This window comes from Lonchura striata, chromosome 1 (assembly GCF_050655825.1).
Source record: "Lonchura striata isolate lonStrDom1 chromosome 1, ASM5065582v1, whole genome shotgun sequence".
NCBI classification, from domain to species: Eukaryota; Metazoa; Chordata; class Aves; order Passeriformes; family Estrildidae; genus Lonchura; species Lonchura striata.
This window is the reverse complement of record NC_140703.1, coordinates 1,199,458-1,216,162: the sequence shown is the minus strand read 5'-3', so window position 1 is coordinate 1,216,162 and position 16,705 is coordinate 1,199,458. Positions and strand designations below refer to the sequence as shown.

Genomic DNA, 16,705 nt, shown 5'->3' with positions numbered 1-16,705 from the left:
ACGGGCGGGCTGGCGGGCGCGGAGCGCTCAGACGCGGCCCGGCGCGGCCGCCCCGCAGCCCGCGATGCCCCGGGACCGCCGGGCGCGCCGGCCACGCCGCGGGCCATGGTGAGCCCGGGGCGGCTGCGCCCCGCGGGGACCCGGCGGGCGGCCCCGCTGCTCCGCCCCAGCCTCCTCCTCCTCTTGCTGCTGCGGGGCACCGAGGCGCAGAAAGGTGGGTGCGAGAGCGGCGGCGGGCGAGCCCCGCAGCCCCGGCGGCCGGGGAAGGGAACCGACCCTCCGGGGCTCCGCTGCTGGGAGGGTGCGCCCCTCGACATGTGGCCCTTGACGCCAAACCTGTCCCCTGCCTGGCCCACAAAGAGCGAGAGAAGAGCCCCTTTTGGGGGAAAAAAAAAAAAAAACGCAAAAACTAAAGAAGTAACATTTTTCCTGCCCACTGCCGCACTCCCACGGGGAGCGGGGCGGGACCGCGGCTCGCAGCGGCCGGGGCCGCGGAGGGGCTCGGGCAGGGCCGGGGCTCGGGCAGGGCCGGGGCCGCGGAGGGGCTCGGGCAGGGCCGGGGCTCGGGCAGGGCCGGGGCCGCGGAGGGGCTGGGGCAGGGCCGGGGCTCGGGCAGGGCCGGGGCTGGGGCAGGGCCGGGGCTCGGGCAGGGCCGGGCTCGGGCAGGGCCGGGGCCGCGGAGGGGCTGGGGCAGGGCCGGGGCTCGGGCAGGGCCGGGGCTCGGGCAGGGCCGGGGCTCGGGCAGGGCCGGAGCGCCCGGCCCGCGGGTGGCCCCGGCTGCAGCCGGGACGTGTTCGGCGGGAGCCGGGTACAGGGGAGCTTCTGCTTACTGTGAAAATAAACTTGCACTCGCCCGACAGTATGCAGAAGTGTAAATAGGGGTGAGAGTCCCGAACCTGTGACAGACAGGGTAGTAGGCGTTGCTGGGTTTTTAGGTTTGGGGTTTTTTTTGTTGTTTTGGTTTTTTGTTTGTTTGTTTGTTTGTTTGTTTTGGTTTAGTTTTGTTTGGAGAAATCGACGAGATTTCTCCTCCTGGGGTGGAATTAATGAGCAGGCTTTAGCACTGTGAAAATTACGAGGCACAATTTAGTCACTTCATGGCAGAAGATCAGAGGATGCCACTGTGACTGTCACTTTGATCGTGTGCTTGGGACAAAGTGGTGGGAGTGAGCGTTTTGACAGCATCTTGAAACTCACGTCTGGATTTGGAAAGATGAACTTTGTGGTTTTTTTCAATTACATTTGCTTCTTGCACTGGTCTTGCATCGTTTCAGAAACTGATCTCCTCAGAAACTGTTTTAAGTTGTCACATAACTTCCTTTCTTTCCATCTCAGAGATGGAAATATGGTTGAATTTCAGAAATGTTGCATTTAAATGCACAAAGAGATTAGGAACTATATGCACTCTAAGTTAATTGCATCTAAACTAAATATTTAATTAATTAAAAATAATTAATTGAATGGAAGAAGCTCAGTGTTGCATCCGTAGAGCAAGGTAATTGTGTGGACCTTTTCCTCTTATTTCAGCTAATTGCATTTATGTTTCTGTACACGTGCAAAACTAATGCTAATGAGCATTTGACACAGCTGGGTTTGTTTTCTTGGAATTTATAATGGAGCTGGAGAAGACCTATTTGCTTTTGAAGGGTGATTGGGCTGTTTTAATGTTTAGTCTTTTGAAGGTTGCTGCTGGTTGAGGCTGACAGCGGCAAGGTGTTCGTTCATGCTGTAGGAACATCATGCTTTTGCTGACCTGACACTTGTGTGACCTTTTGGTGAGCAGACTGAGTTTGTTACTCTAGGAGACGACTGAAATAATGTGGGGGTAAGGAAGAGTCATAATTTACCTGCAATGATTGAGTTGAACTGGCTCACGGAGTAGCCAGGGGTGTGTTAAAGGGGCTGGGACCATGCAGCAAGAAGTGGCACTTGTGAGGACAGCAGGCTTTTAGGTATGTGTGAAACCTCATCTTTCTGTACTTTGGGAAACGACTGAAGAACTTCTACCCTGATTTCAATTTGCAGTGTTTCTCTAGTTAATGCTTAAAGTTAGCTCAGAAGTTTAACTTTTGAGCAGGAGGGGAACCTTTTTATTGGCAAGCTTAATTTTATTTGCTAACAAAAAGCAGAGCTTGTTTTAAGGTGGGAGACTCTGGTATTGCCGAATACAATGCTTCAATGTGAGAAACTGCTGGAGATTCTAAGAAGAGTTCTGCTAGTGAGGGACTGTTTCCTTGCCAAAATATTTTTATTTATCTTATTCCGGAGAAGGCTGGGGAGCCCATGTCGTGCATCGTTAAATGCTGGCATAATTCTAATTTGTCTAAGGAATCCCATATAGAAATGAAGCTGCTATCTAGGTTTTGAAGGTCTGCACAAAGTTATTACTCAATTAGGGCATTAAATATGTGATCAGGCTTCTAAGGGACTATCTTGGTTGATAATGAAAGTAACCAAAACTTGGGGAATTCTGCAATTAATGTTGCTTTTAAGCTCCTTTATAAAAGTAGGGTGATTGATACTGTGTAGTGATACTATGTACGTAGCCTCATTCATTACCTTATTAACCTCTATTATTAAGTAATTGTTCGTTTTCTTTCCTAATGTTCAGTAGCTCTATGGCTCACATACAACATGGTATTTAAATCTTTTTCTGAAGATAGTGTTTTCATTTCCCACATGCTTTTCTGTAGAGCACCTTACTGGTATGAACTGATTTAAAAATAACATTAGTTTGGTCAATGTGAAGCTTGTATTTATTTCTGGGTCAAATGGTACTCCTTCCATACAGCAGCAAACTGAGAAATTAAAAAGTGCAGGTATTGCACGTGGTAAATATGTTTTTCATAGTAGCCCACTATATCATCTTGTAGGATTCAAGTGGAATTGTTTTCAGCCTATCATATTTAAAATCATTCTGTGTATGTAATTCAGAATTCCTTGGTCAAAGACTTGAACTTGAATGTGTTGCTGTCTTCTAAAATGGAGCATTTTCTATTAGCTCTAACACCTTCAGAAGTGCCTTGTGCTGCATTTCATAATATCATGCCTTGGTGTCTGTCTAGCAGATGGCTGTGCAAGTCAGCTCTTGTGATTTTTAAACAGTTCTGTAGTGATTCTAGATCCTGGTTGCAAGGAAAGAGGTATTTGAAAAATACTTAGAGCATTTTTTTTGTTTTTCATGTAATTAGGCAGGTGTGAATGAAAGCAAGCCAGCAGCTAAGCTTGCTGCTCTTTGTGGATTGAATTTTGAGAAACAGCGTTCTTAGCAGCTGTTTAGGTATTGACATACATTAGGTATGGTCTGTTCATTAGCTAAGTTTAGCCTATTTTTTTTTTTTAATTTAAAAAAACACAGCTTGTGAAGGAATGGTTGCTTAGCTTTCATCCAAGTAGAAGTTGAATAATGTGTCAGTAATTCTGAAGGTGTGAAGCTTGTAGGGTCTGTAGAGTAAGAACTTTGTTACCACACAAACTGGTTTGGTAGCCATCTGTTGGGATTCCTAGTGGATCCCAATGTACCTGTAAAACGGGAAAAGTGCCTAAAGTCTGAAGCTGATTCCCCAGTGTCTTGAAGCAGATTTATTTGCAGGGTGTAGTGTTGGATGCTTGTTATTGAATGAGCTTCCCACATTTTGTTCTAAACAAATAGCAGCCCATCAGGATGTTGTTATATGCTCAAGCCTTGTTGAAGAACGTGCAAAGAAGCGATTCATCACAGTAGTTTAAAAATGTTTACTGCAGTGTAGCAGAGAAAAACAATTTCTGAATGTCTGGTGCTGAGTTACCGTCACCTGAAAAACGAAGTGAAAGAACTCCCGTCCCTGTGCACATGGAGCCTCATGAAATGGATTTCTAGTCTGTGTTTGGGGACTCAGCTGCAGTATCTGTGTTTCCTTGTTTCTCCTCAGTTCTCGGTGGGCTCTCCTCTCCGCAGCACTCCTGCTCTCACTCTGCCTGTCCCTGCTGCAGGGAGGCTGTGGTGCCTCTGGCTGTGGCCAGTCCAGCGCTGGGCAGGTGCTGCTCCATCAGCCGTCCTTTGGGGAGAAGGAGCGAGGCCAGGAGAAGATGGCTCTAGCTGCGATCCTGCGGCTGAGCGAGATGGAGGGAGGCTGCAGCTTCTCCCTCTGGGGCTTGGAAGGGATGATCTCCTGCTATGCCAGGGGCTGACAAGGGTTCCAGCTGCTGGGGTAGCCCATTGCAGGTGTGTTGTTCTGCTGCAGAGAGCTCCGGGTGTGTGAATACAAAGCAGTGCCACAAAGCCATCTGTCACATGAGCGACTGCCATGTGCTGCCTTGTGCTGGTTTCTGTTCTTGCTAGATTAGATTGAGTGGTGGCTCGCTGCCCTTGGTATGCATTGGCCTTGGCAGGGCTGATCTGGAAGAAAGGTAGTCACAGCCAAATCCAAAAGGAATAATTTTGGTTAAAAAGACCCTCAGATCTTTGCATGAGAGATTTATTGTCCCTCAAATTAACATCAGATTAAGTGTTTTATAAGGAGGAGGGCAATGCTCTAATGAACTGTTCTGCTTTTTTAGTGGGACAGTTTTACTTAAGAGTGCAGTGTTTTGAAGATGCAGTTGTGCAGCTTGAGGATTCAGGCATTGGTACCATTTAGGCAGGACTGCTGAGGGAAATCCATTTAATCTCTGTGTTGAGAAGTACGGAAGAATTTTTCAAGGGCAGGGCTGAATGTTAGGGTAGGCTTTTTCAGGTTTTCTGATGCTCTTTTTAACTTCCCAGCTTTGCACCCTGAAGATAGATTTAGAGAGGAGGAACAGTGCTGTTAAGAATTTTGTGGAGGAATGCTGTTCCTGAAGGGAAGTGAGCTGGTATCAGAAGTATAGACCTAACAAGAAAGGATATTCTTTGCTTTTGAAAACAAGAGTCTCAGCAACGTTATTTTTCCTCCTCCAGTTAATGAGCCTTATTTAAGTGGGTGTGTGAATCTGGTGGGCAAAAGGTATATCCATATGTTCTACAGAGCATCTTTTCTGGGAGGGTGCCTCCCAGTACAGGATCATCTGGGAGCCTGTTGAGGTCATGCTAGCCTTGTCTGCTCCTGTAAAGAGTGCAGGAATCACTCTTTCGTGCAGATACCCTTTGGAGCTCTCGTACTCATAAGAATGTACTGCATTTTGGATTTAAGCAGTACTGTGCGTGTTGGTTTTACATATACATGTCTGTGGCTATAGTAATCAAGCACCTGAGCTGGTGTTAAAAAAAGCAATGGAAGTGTTCTTTCAGAACCTCGTATGCTGTTACTGTGTGCATCTCAAGCCAGTGGCCTTCTAGCATGTTAGTGCAGTCTTTAGGAAAATTATTTTCCTACTACTGAATGGAGATGTTTGGCTCTCAAGGTTTTCAGGAGTGTTTTCTTATTTCATTAATGTAAGAGAAAAAGAAATGTCTCCTTTCTCTGCTTTATGCTGTGGGAATTGATGTATTAGGTTTTTAATGCAATCACTGCTGCTCTGTGTAGTTTCAGTCACCAGCTGGTTAAGGGCTGCCTTGAATGCATCAGCTTTCATAGCTCAGATAGTCATCAGTTCAAATGAAATCCCTTTGGAATTATTGCTCTGTGTATTGTGAAATGTTTCTGTATTGGTTATTTTATTCATATTTTGAAAGGCTTTTAAAAAAGTCGTTGATTGTCACCCCCACTTTTATAACTGCACACTGTGCTTTAGGAAAACCTGGAATTTGTTTTGTAGTCAAAGTATTTCCTTTCCCTCCTGCATTTTCTGATTAAGTTGCTTTTAGATTAATTTCTCTAAATCAAATATTATGGAACATTTAGTATCCTTTTATTTAAAATAGTGTAGTTGAAACCACTGTCCAAGCATAGAGTGTAGATTTGTTGTTAAACTGAAGTTTGGGGAGGTGGAGAGTGGGACTGATACTGACATAGAAGGGCCTGTAGTAACTTGTATTAAGATAGAATTTTCAGTCTTGAGGTTTTTTTTTTTATACAGAATGGTGGGCTCTTATCTGTGAAGCCTGTTCATTAATACAGAAATGAAATACCAAATTTTGCTAAACTGCATTCTTTGCCATCCATTACTGGAGGCAAACAGCTTGAGCGGTGCTATTTATATCTGAGATTGTTTCTTTATAACCAAACACTTTGTTATATGAAACAAAAATTATACTTGAAAATTTGATAGTGTTTTGACCTTTGGATCACAAAATAACACTGATTTTTGAAAATGTCTTCCGGTTGATGCATTTTTGTCTAGTGCCTGAAAAAAACCCCAAAAATTCAAACACCAGCTCTTGAATAGATAAGAAGCATTTAACCTGTGCTTTTTTTTCAAGTGTGTAACTTTGGTGTTTCCCTGCATGACTACTTAGTTTCCCTTCGTGAAGAGTTGTAAGAGGGTAACATTTCTCTGTGGTTGCTAAACTCTTCAAAAATGAAATTAAAGCAGATAGTTCATACTTGTTTAGCTATTTCACTATTTCAATCAATTGGATCATGATATTGTAACACATCACTTGGTACTGCTTATGGCATTTACATGCTTCCTGTTAGCATTTTTTTCAAAATCTCTGTGTTTGGAGTTGTCACTTCTGTTTGGGTTATATCCTTTTTTCTCTGCAAATACCAAAATAAAAATAATTTTCAGTGAATTACCAGTCTGTAAGGTTTGGACCAGCACAGGTGGTGGATAGTGAAGCTCAGTGATTAATTGTCCCTTTGATTTTGGTGAGTTTAGTTGCATCCTGAAAATCAAGCATATAAATGTTCTTTACAGTAAGTGACAATCATACCTCTACATATTTTGTTGTGAGTTTGCAGTGAGACTGTGATTTGGGGTGGCCCCTCTAGCTATAAAACAACTGAAATACATTTGCAGTAGCAATGTAAAATGCAAGTCCACGAACCATTAGAAGTGCAAGGATTCTCAGCAGCTATTGGCAGTTGCTTCTGAAACGGTACATTCTTTGAAGCAAAAGGATTGCTGGAAGCGGAGCATGTGGAAATGGGGGCTGACTGTGTACCAGACGTGCTTGCTTTTAGTGTTTGCTGACGTGAGTAGGGGGTGTTAGCCGGCTCGCTGGCCTCTGTACAGGAGGTGTTGTGCATCGTGATGCAGGGAATCATTATTTCCCTGCTGCGTACATTGCTTTAGCCAATGTCCTGGAAGCTGAACCAAGGCTGTGAACTCACTTGTGTCGTTCCTGGCAATACCAGGAATGTAGGTGTGTTTTTAAGAATGTCTTAGAAATAGATGGGGTGGGGATGGGGGGATTGTTTTTGTGTTTTGTTTGTTTTCTTCTCCAGGTGTTTAAAGCATGCTAGCTTTGGAAATAGTTAAAAAGTCTCTTTTTCAAGATGCCTTTGCTCAAGTCTAAAAACTTTCTGGAAAGAAAGTTTAATGCTACTTCTTGAATTCCCCTTACTTAGAGTGGTGACTAGCCAACTCTAAGTAGTCAAGGTGTACAGGAAATCATAAAGGGCCTTTCTGCTTTTCAGTACACTATAAAACCATCATTGTGTAAAATAACTTATAAATTAGGATCACACAGGTTCAAACTTGACACTTTTTTTTCTTTTTGAGAGTGTCTAGAGGTTTTTTATTTGTGTAGATTTTCAGTATTTCTTTTCTTTTTTTAAAAATATTTATCTGGTATTTTCTTTATGCCAGAGTTTGTCTTTCATTGGCAAAACTGTATTAGAGTTGCTTTGTTAATTGTAGTATTAAAGAAAAAAACAAGGATTTTTTTTCCTATGTGGGAATCTTTGATTTTCTTAGCGTTTTTCATTGTTCAGTAAAAGTTTTAAATTAGTGTATAACGTTTTAACATTCTTCATGATGTGACAACTCAATTCAACTAATCACAGGAGACTGCCTTATTAACCATATTCCATAGATCATGAATCATTTATAAACTGAAAAATCAATGGTCAGATCACCTATTTGCTTTAATAAACACTCCCCTTCCCACTTAATATCTTCACTAGTTAATTTATCCTCTACATCTTCCTCCCAGATTTTCAGGTTTTCCAAATATACTTTTAGCTCAAGGAAGAGGTTTTGTTATCTAGGATTGGAATATTACCCATCAGAATGACAATCCTTGCCAGCTACTCATCTTTGGATTGTCAGTCTTGCTGGAATTTGGTGGATTGTGCATGAGGTCACATGGATTCTCTTTTAAAATTCTTTCCCCAAAATGGTTTTTCCGATAGAACCACTTCTTAGAAGCAACCCCTCTGATTTTCTTGTTTCTTTACGTTAATTGCTGTCAGAGGTAGTAACCTCTGACATCCTTTGATGCATCCTCGTGAATACTATTAATGGTGGAAAAGGGAACTTGAAAAGCTTGACACGCTTCTGAAAATGGTTGTGAGCAGATAATTATTCTGTCGTGGTTTCTAAACAGGAAAATGGTGTAAATGCTTCCCAGAGTGCTGCTGTCAGTCATCATACTGTTTATTGTGACCTGCCATTTAATCAAGATTTGTGTATAAATGTTCTATAAATTTATTACAGATTTGCAAAAGGATAATTATTTTTCATCCCTAAGTACCTTTCTCTCCTCCTGTTCAGTGATCCATTTGTGATTTTCCTAAATTTAGATCAGGCCATCATAATACCTCAAATGTTGCTTAACTGTGAAGAGGAAATTTTTTAAGGTCTCTTAATTGCAAATTCTTGGGGTAGGAGTAGCTGTTTAAGTGCCCATTTGCAGCTTTTGATGTTGAGGGATAACACTGAACTCTTTTAGCAGTTGTGCTACAGCTCTCTTTAGTTTCACCCTAATATAAAATTAAAAATGCAAAAATAGGATGTGTAAAGTGTTTTAGTTGGATTTGGCGAGACAAGCCACTTGTATATGTACTTGCATGTAAACATGGAGGTTTTTCTGGAGAGAATCCTCACAGGAGTGAGGCAGGTGGGACATCCTCAGTGTCTTGAGTGGAAAGGCAAGTTACAGAGGCGCAACTTTGTGTGGTTACTCCTCAGAGTTCAGAGCTTTAGCCTCTGGAAGGATAGTGCACCCAGAGATCCAGCACGTGCGCTGAGCCTGTTGTGCATGTATGACTGCCTGCAGGACCACACAGGGGTTCACAGCTGGCAGCTGCTGCATCCTCAGCAGGACTGCAGCCAGATAAAGCCCATATCTGGTTATTTTAACTTGGCTCCAGAATGGTTAAGATATGGAGAAAAACATCTTGCCTTGCTCAGTGTGGTGGAAAGAAGTCACTGGCGCTTAATTTTTCTTCTGCAAATCTGTGAGTTTTGTGACAAACCAAGAAGCCCTAAACCACATTATCTGTTAAATTCTATTTTTATGCAATTGTGTACAGGTGTCAAAGTACATCTCATTATCACAAGGGTGGAATGCATTAAATTGAATGCTTTTGAACACTTGTGTACTAAGTCTAGTGATGATCAGTTTTTATCTTTTTCCTAAGTATATTTGAAAATTTCAAATAAAGGATTTCCATTACTTTATATTTTCATTTTAAGAGATGATTTCACGTTCTGCACAAGGCATCATCTCCTGCACAAAGCATTATTTCCTTCTTGCTATGAAGAAGGTACAGTAAAGCTTATGGACTAGCTTAAAGTTCATAGATAGTTTTTACTGAAGCTTCAGACACTGAATTCCTACATGCTCTCATTATACTTATGGTAAATTTGGCAATTAAAAATGGCGACTCAAATATTTAAATTTACTCTTATCTTCCTTGTTCATCATCTTGTTATTCAGTAATACATAATGCTTATTTTATTGGTTGTATTCATAGAGGGTCAACAGCATGGCAACATCTTTGTTTTAAGGGAATATCTACAGGGTAAAGCTAGGAATGAAGTGTCTTTTATAACAGATTCTAGATTAAATTTTATGATGCTAGAATGAAGCCAAGTCATTCAAAATGGGGAAAACCCAAATATTCCCTGTTGTAATTTTGAAATTAGATTAGAAAATTAATGTTAGAAATCAAGATTATATTGTATGGCACCTACACCAGGAGAAGGAACTGCTGGTGCACAGATGTTGAATGGGACTCTTTCATCAGTTGGATGACAACCTTTAAAGAGCATTAGAAATATATGTAAAGTCTCTGTTCTTGGTGCAGTTGTGGAGTGCAAATAATGACAACTGTGTTCTGAGGTTTTCAGTGACTACTGTGTTTTCAGGTTTTCTTTTTGAAAGCATCCTTTTTTTTGTTTGTTTTTGGTCAGGTACCTAAACCAGGAGCTTCCTCCCTGCCAGCTTCTGTCAGTTCCATGGTACCAAAAGCTGTTCTTGCCTGTGGCTGCTGCTCTCTCCTCCCTGTCCCTGCCTTGCATCCCCTGCATTGCTCAGGCTCCAGTGGCTGGTGAGCTGTGCCCATCCCTCGCCCAGCAAGGGGCGGCTGGGATGGGACCTGGGCTGAGAGCTGCAGCCCAGCAGGGTACAGTGAGCAATGGCAGTGCATGGGGCAGCTGCTCCTGAGGGGCAAGGTGCTGCTGCCACCATGGATCTGCTGGTTAGGCTCTGCAGTCTCATTTATGAACTGCAAAAGGAAGGGGGAAACTGTTGAGTGTAGTGTTAATTTAGCATGTGAATTATTGGTATGACTGGAGAACTTTTTTGCCTCTTAGTTGACATCTGTGAGGCTTGTGAAATTTCACAGGGTCCTAGTGTGGTGAGGAGTTTGAAAAACTTCTCGGAGGTTTGAAGCCCATTCTGACCATGACCGTTGCTTAATTTCAGTGTTTTGCATGACCATCTGTGTGTTATTTTTCCTTTATTCATCATCTGTGTTTCTGTGGTGTAGCACTTAAAGCACTGAAGCACAACAGTGCTTTTTTTAAGAACATGTCGGTGCAGATTGCAAAGTAAATGCTGTGTCTTGGGAAGTGGGCAGGCTGCTTGTGCCAGCCAAACAAAGACACAGAGCTGCGAGTCAGCCTGGGCAGCAGCTCAGGGGGGCTTCTGCATAATGTACCACTGAGCACAGTCCTCTCACAGACTCCTCATGTAAATCACTTTTCACTGTGCCTAGCCTGTCCTTGTAGGCTCCTTTTCCTGGCATTCTATTTAAGCAAGTCATAGCTGTTCCTGGGGACTTACATCGTTTCCCTGGCATCAGTCAGTGAAAGCCTTGCAGCAGTCACACAGCTCATGTCTCTTCTGTTCTTTTAGTAGTAGTCAGTTCACTTAGTGCATCACAGCACAGAAAGCACATCTTACTAATAATTAATAATTTTAGGTAATTTATTTAAAAATGTCATCATATTTTGGATGTTAAATTTAGGATTCCTAAGTGTTACTCTTTTGCATAGAATTCAGTGGCTCAAAGCTGAGCTGAGACTAGAGTTCCAGAGAGGATGATTGTAAAGCTGTGTGTATAGATTAAAATAATGAAGTGCTAATTATCACTACCTCAGCATGTGGCCCGTATTGTAAATGAAAACAGTAAAATTTTGTTGTAATGGCATATTAAATTTTTTACTTTTGCTGTAAGAACAAGAATCAGCCTCTGTCTCCTGTCACCCTCTCCTGTATCCCACTGAGCTGCCAACATTTTGAAAAGCAAAATGCTTATTGTGCTTTTGTCCTGTTCCTGTCTTTGTTAAACCTCATCCCATAATTTCATGAACTGTCTAAGGGTGCCCCACAGCAGGTAAATCAATCCAAGCTGAGAGAACCATAATCCCACCTGCCCTCCACTCCTTGCCCTGCCACTGGCAGTGGTACCAAGAGCTGCTTCAGAGAGTTGGGTTGATGAAACCCAGCCCTGTGTGGTGGCTGTGGGTTGATGCAGCCAGCTTGTTCCTTGAGCCAGTGCACCTCTCTTGTGTGACTGCTCTTCTCAGGGTTGGGATCATTTACTGCCTCTTTGCTTGGCATTAAAGGTTGTTTAAAATGCAAACATGGGTTGGCAGTGCTGGTGAAAGAAGCAGTTGCTGGTGTTCCCCTACTCTCACCCTGTCTTACCCCTCTGTCAAGGAAGGCACTGCTGCCTATGCATACTCAAATAAATTAGGAGGTTGCTCTAGGTTAAAACTAAGAGCTGTTTTTTATGCCAGGTCCCTGCTCTGGTTGGCCATGTGGCTGCATAAATGTTTGCCTCCAGTACCAGGAAGGGTGTGAGAACATGTGGCCAAAAGTGAGAGCCAGACAAGGCTTGCTTTCGTCTGTGGCTGTGCTAATTTAAAGTGCCTTCAAGTGTTTATTGAGCTGTGGCCTTGCTTGTGGCACTGTGGGGTGTTTTGTGTTGTGAAACATCTGTAGTGGGATGAAATGCCCAAACCAGTGTCTTATTGAGGCAAGTAAATGGCATTAAAATCAAAGTGGACTGTGTGCTTGCTGGCTTGTTAAGAAAATTAATTCTGACAGTGGGACAGATTCCTTCCTGAAGAACATCACTCTGTGGAATTTGGTGGAAATAGCAGTGAGTTTGGAGGACACAAATAAGGGCATTTGAAAATACTTGAAAAGCTATTTAGAATTTGATGTCTCTGTAATTTAATTCCTCAGTGTTTCTTATTCGTGGAACTCTTTTGTTCTTTGTGTAAACTTTCTTGCACACACTGAGAAAAGCAAAAAGCAGATGCAGTGTCTTTTTAGTGGTAGGCTGAGACAGAGTATGGAAATGCAGAGCACAGGAGCTGAGCAGAAGAGGAGAAATTATAGTAATGTATTGAATCAGAAAGAGTTGTGTATTTGAAGTTAAAATTAATGTTTTAAAACACCCTTTTTTTTGCTTACACGACTATTACAGATTTGGTTCTACCTGTGCTTAGTTAAAAAAGTTACAAATATCTCCAATATTTAGTCACAAACATACATAAAATAATAGCTTCTATATGTAAAATATTCTCAGGAAACCCACTGGTTAAATTGAGTCTGTTCAAAAGGCAGTGCTATGTTTTAAAATTGAGATTGGTGTTTTGATATGTATCAGCTATGCTTTATAGGTTATGATATTGAACTGTCTAATGTCTTTATCTCACTCTTCTCCAAGTAAGTAATGGGAAAGTATTCACTGGTCTAAAAAATTATTTTAAACATGTTTTGATAGTGAGAACAAGTTTAGCAGTCTAACAGCAACTGTTTTCCATGGGGAAAAAGTCTGATTGACTTCCACAGCTACAAAGTATAGTTAATATTTTTTGTGGGTATTAATAACCTAGCACCCACTCCTGCATGCTCAGTATTTTTTCATTTTATTAAATCCCACATTTTCTTCAAGTATCAAAATCCCATGGATTTGGTATGTTTGTGTTGGTCCGAGTCCTGTATTTTGTTGATGTAAAGAACTCGGCTCTAAGAAATTTTCAACCACCTGCATGATTGCATCAGACATCAGTGTCCATGGCCCGGGGGTCATATGAACTCTGCCAGCAGGGTTCATCCAGGCTGCATTCAGAGGAGGTGGATCCTTCTGATGGCAGCACTCTGCCTTCCTCTGCCAGCTGCTTAAAGAGGTGCCCCTGTTTCTAACACAACTTCTGGTGAAGAGCTGAACTTTTCCTCTTTGTTGTGAACTTGGTCCCCAGGACATGTGAGGTTGGATGGACATCTGCAGCCCCTCCTCGTGTCAGGTGTGAAGTGTGCCCACCAGTGATCTTGTGCTTCTACAAAGGGCTTTATCTATCCTGCACATGTAAGGAGGCCTGTGGTGTGAGAGAGAAGTCTGGAAGAAAGCAGCACTCTTGTTCAGCTGTGTACTGACAAGAGAGGCTGTCAGCCTGTTGTGTGTAGTGAATGTAATTCACGCCAATTATAATATGGTGTATGTAATATTTAGTATTTTTTGGAAAACACACGTCTGTATTAGAAGCTGCCCCCACACGTGTAAAACTCAGTCTATGTTGAAACCTCATCTGCAAGCAAATGGCTGTGGCTGGCCCGGAGATGGGCACATCTGGAGCTCATGGCGTCCCCGACCCGAGATACGGACATCATGGAACTCCTCCATGCTGATACATGGGAGTGCTGCATCCCCGGGACTGCACCGGGGATTCATCAACACCGACACGGGAGTGTTCCACCCCAACTCCAAGAAAAGAAATTTCATCAACATTTGGGACTCTGATTGGGAAGAAAGGACTGATTGCCCAAACCCTGGCCTTGGGCAGAACTTTCCCTATAAAAACCTCGTACCAGGAGGATGGTGTGGGCATAGAGGAAACCTCCCCTGAGGCTGACTTCTCTGTTGCACGCCCAGCGCTGACCCCGGGCTCGGCGCTGTTCTTTCCTTGTGGCTGGCTAGATAGAGTCTGATAGCAAAATAAAATTTTTTATTTTTAATTTGGCTGGATCAATTTTCATTTATAACAAGCCCATCCAGGAATAATTGATTAGGGAATTGATGTCTTCTGTGTGTTCTTAGATAATCCATTCTCACAGGTTAACAGAAGCAAAAGATTTTTAATGGCACTTAATGACTTGAGGATTAACAAAGTGACTACTGTCCTATATCTGCTGCTGTAGTGAAAAGAATTGTACTTTTTCTTGGAGAAATTGCTGAGTATTGCAGATTGCTCCCTGGATGCTAGATGTGTGCATGTGTCTCTGGAGTTCATCAGTGATGTCTAAAGAAGTGTGGCAGAAATGATGAAGCGCCACGTTACATGGAGAGGCTCGAGAACTGCCCTTTTATAGTACCGATACAGCAAGATATGGGTTCATGGTTCTGCAAGTTTCACTGGCATTGTGTTTTTTAAAATTTTCTAAATAGCTCATGAGTGATGCTGCTGCCCTTGGCAGACTGTATATGCCATGATAATCTTTAGATTCTTCAGGCATGAAGTGTCTGGCATTTCTCTTATCACTAAGTGAAATACAATAAAAAGATCTAAAATGTCCATTCAGAATAAGCTACTTTTAAAAATCAACTTCATAGTAAGATGCTGCAGTTCGGCACAGCTGTGTTTCCTTTCCTTTCTAGTATGCTTTGATGGCAGGTTCTTTAATATGGATAGAGGAATATTTTTTCTCTCATGTTTTTAAGAAAGCCTACAATAAAAGGGAGATTTGAGATTGATTTTCCATTAAATTGTGTGAAGCAAATAAAGTTTTTCTCTCTAGCCATGGGAAACATGACATTGTTTCAAACTACAAGAAGTAATGTCATTTTTAAATGATGTGTCTTTAAAAGAAAAGTCACAATTTTTAATACTTAAAATATTTTATTTGCATTCTCTCACCTAAGTGTGTTTTGTTCTTTTGGAGTTCTTTTGCTTTTCTCACCAGAAAGCTGTGTGCTGTTCATCATGCACAGTGCAGGTATTGTTTCATGCTTGAGATAGCTGAACAGCAAACTAGCAGAGAGAAGTGTTTAAATGAATGTTAGGCATGATCTTTTCTAGTTTTAACTGGAGAAGCTTACAGCTTAAATACATTTTGGGTCAATGAGGAGGCACAGGCTTTCCTTTGTCTTTGATTTCCAGCAGCATAGGCTTAAGATGCAAGAAGGTGGGGGAGAATCATGTGCATTATTATTATTCTTGATTTTAAGAAATAGTATTCTTGTGGTGACTGCATTCCTATTGAAATGAGAACTAAGTAACTTTTGAGCATTATAGTTCATGCAAGGATTTTTATTTTCCTTAAAATGCACTCAGAACAGTATCTGCCCATACAGGGGAATGCTACTATGATTTCATATTCAAAAGGCCACGGTGTCAGTGTATTGGCAGAGTACTTTCAATCTGTGAATGAATAAGCAGTTGCTTACCCCATCGTGGGACAAGAAAAGCACAGAACTGGTTAGTGGCTCATTGCTTTTGTTTAGGACATAACCTAGAACTGATTGCTGCTTGTGTTGATAATTATTTTTATATCTGCAATATAAAGAGTTTTGAAATGCTAACCCCATGTATCACCATGAATATATTTGTTGTTTTTGCTGTTGTTAATCTAATAAATTCCATGCATTTTGTAATGTGTGTGAGTATACATTGTGAAAATGTATATAAATGTGAGTATACATTGCTTGTGAAAATACATTTTACTAGAAAAGGAATCCTTTATTGTTAAGTGTTAGCATATTATGGCTGATCAGAAATTTGACATTTGAGCACTTAGTAGCTAATAAACCAAGGCCATACAGACTCTGCATAATAAAGCTTTCACTTTTCTTAGGTTTATAACATGCCTTTTGAAAGAAACCAGGATAATAGTGCTATATAAAACATGCAGTTTAGGTTACCTCTTTGTAATCTTGAACAATGGTGTCTTGTGTTAGAAAAACTCTGACTTAGAAGAGTAATTGATCAGCTGTCATCCAAATGGAAATATTTGCCATGGGATAGAACAACGTGTTTTAAAGCAAATTGCATTAATGAAAACATGGCTGAAGAACAGCTTCACAAATACAACTTTTGATTTTACTAAGCAGATATTCCAGTTAACTTTTCCAAGGATGTATCATTTTCATTCCAGACTGCTGGCACGATAAACAGCTGCAGTTTGCATCTGAATCCGTTTATGATTCTGTGTACTAGCAGTAATTTAGTTTTTATAACATGCAGCTATCTTTCAATGTGCTCAAATTATAAGGACAATAGTTTTTGTTAGCAAATATTAGTTGTGTTTGCAAACAGATTAATCAGACCGAGTTAACTTGATCACAGGGGCTTGTTTTTTCCACATCACTTCAGTGCATTGGACTTACTTTTCCACTCAGTCTCACATGTAATACATTTAAGAATTTTGAAATTTAGTTAAATTTCTTAAGTATGTGTACAG

General features: G+C 41.6%; 1 protein-coding gene across 7 annotated transcripts in view; it reads left to right on the top strand.

The window, feature by feature from the left end:
* Positions 1-58: 58 nt before the first annotated feature.
* Positions 59-16,705, top strand: part of DCBLD2 (discoidin, CUB and LCCL domain containing 2) — a 46,432-nt gene continuing 29,785 nt past the window's right edge. For 6 of the 7 annotated variants that reach the window (XR_014950446.1, XR_002466802.4, XR_014950379.1 and 3 more), the window contains exon 1: positions 59-214. Coding sequence is in view for 3 of the 7 variants with exons in the window: in XM_085562289.1 (XP_085418415.1) it covers positions 106-214 (109 nt within the window). In the remaining 4 variants the exon portion in view is untranslated. Of the gene's footprint in view, positions 215-15,599; positions 15,724-16,705 lie in introns of all 7 variants that reach the window. The other variant, XM_085564373.1, reaches the window with a different exon arrangement.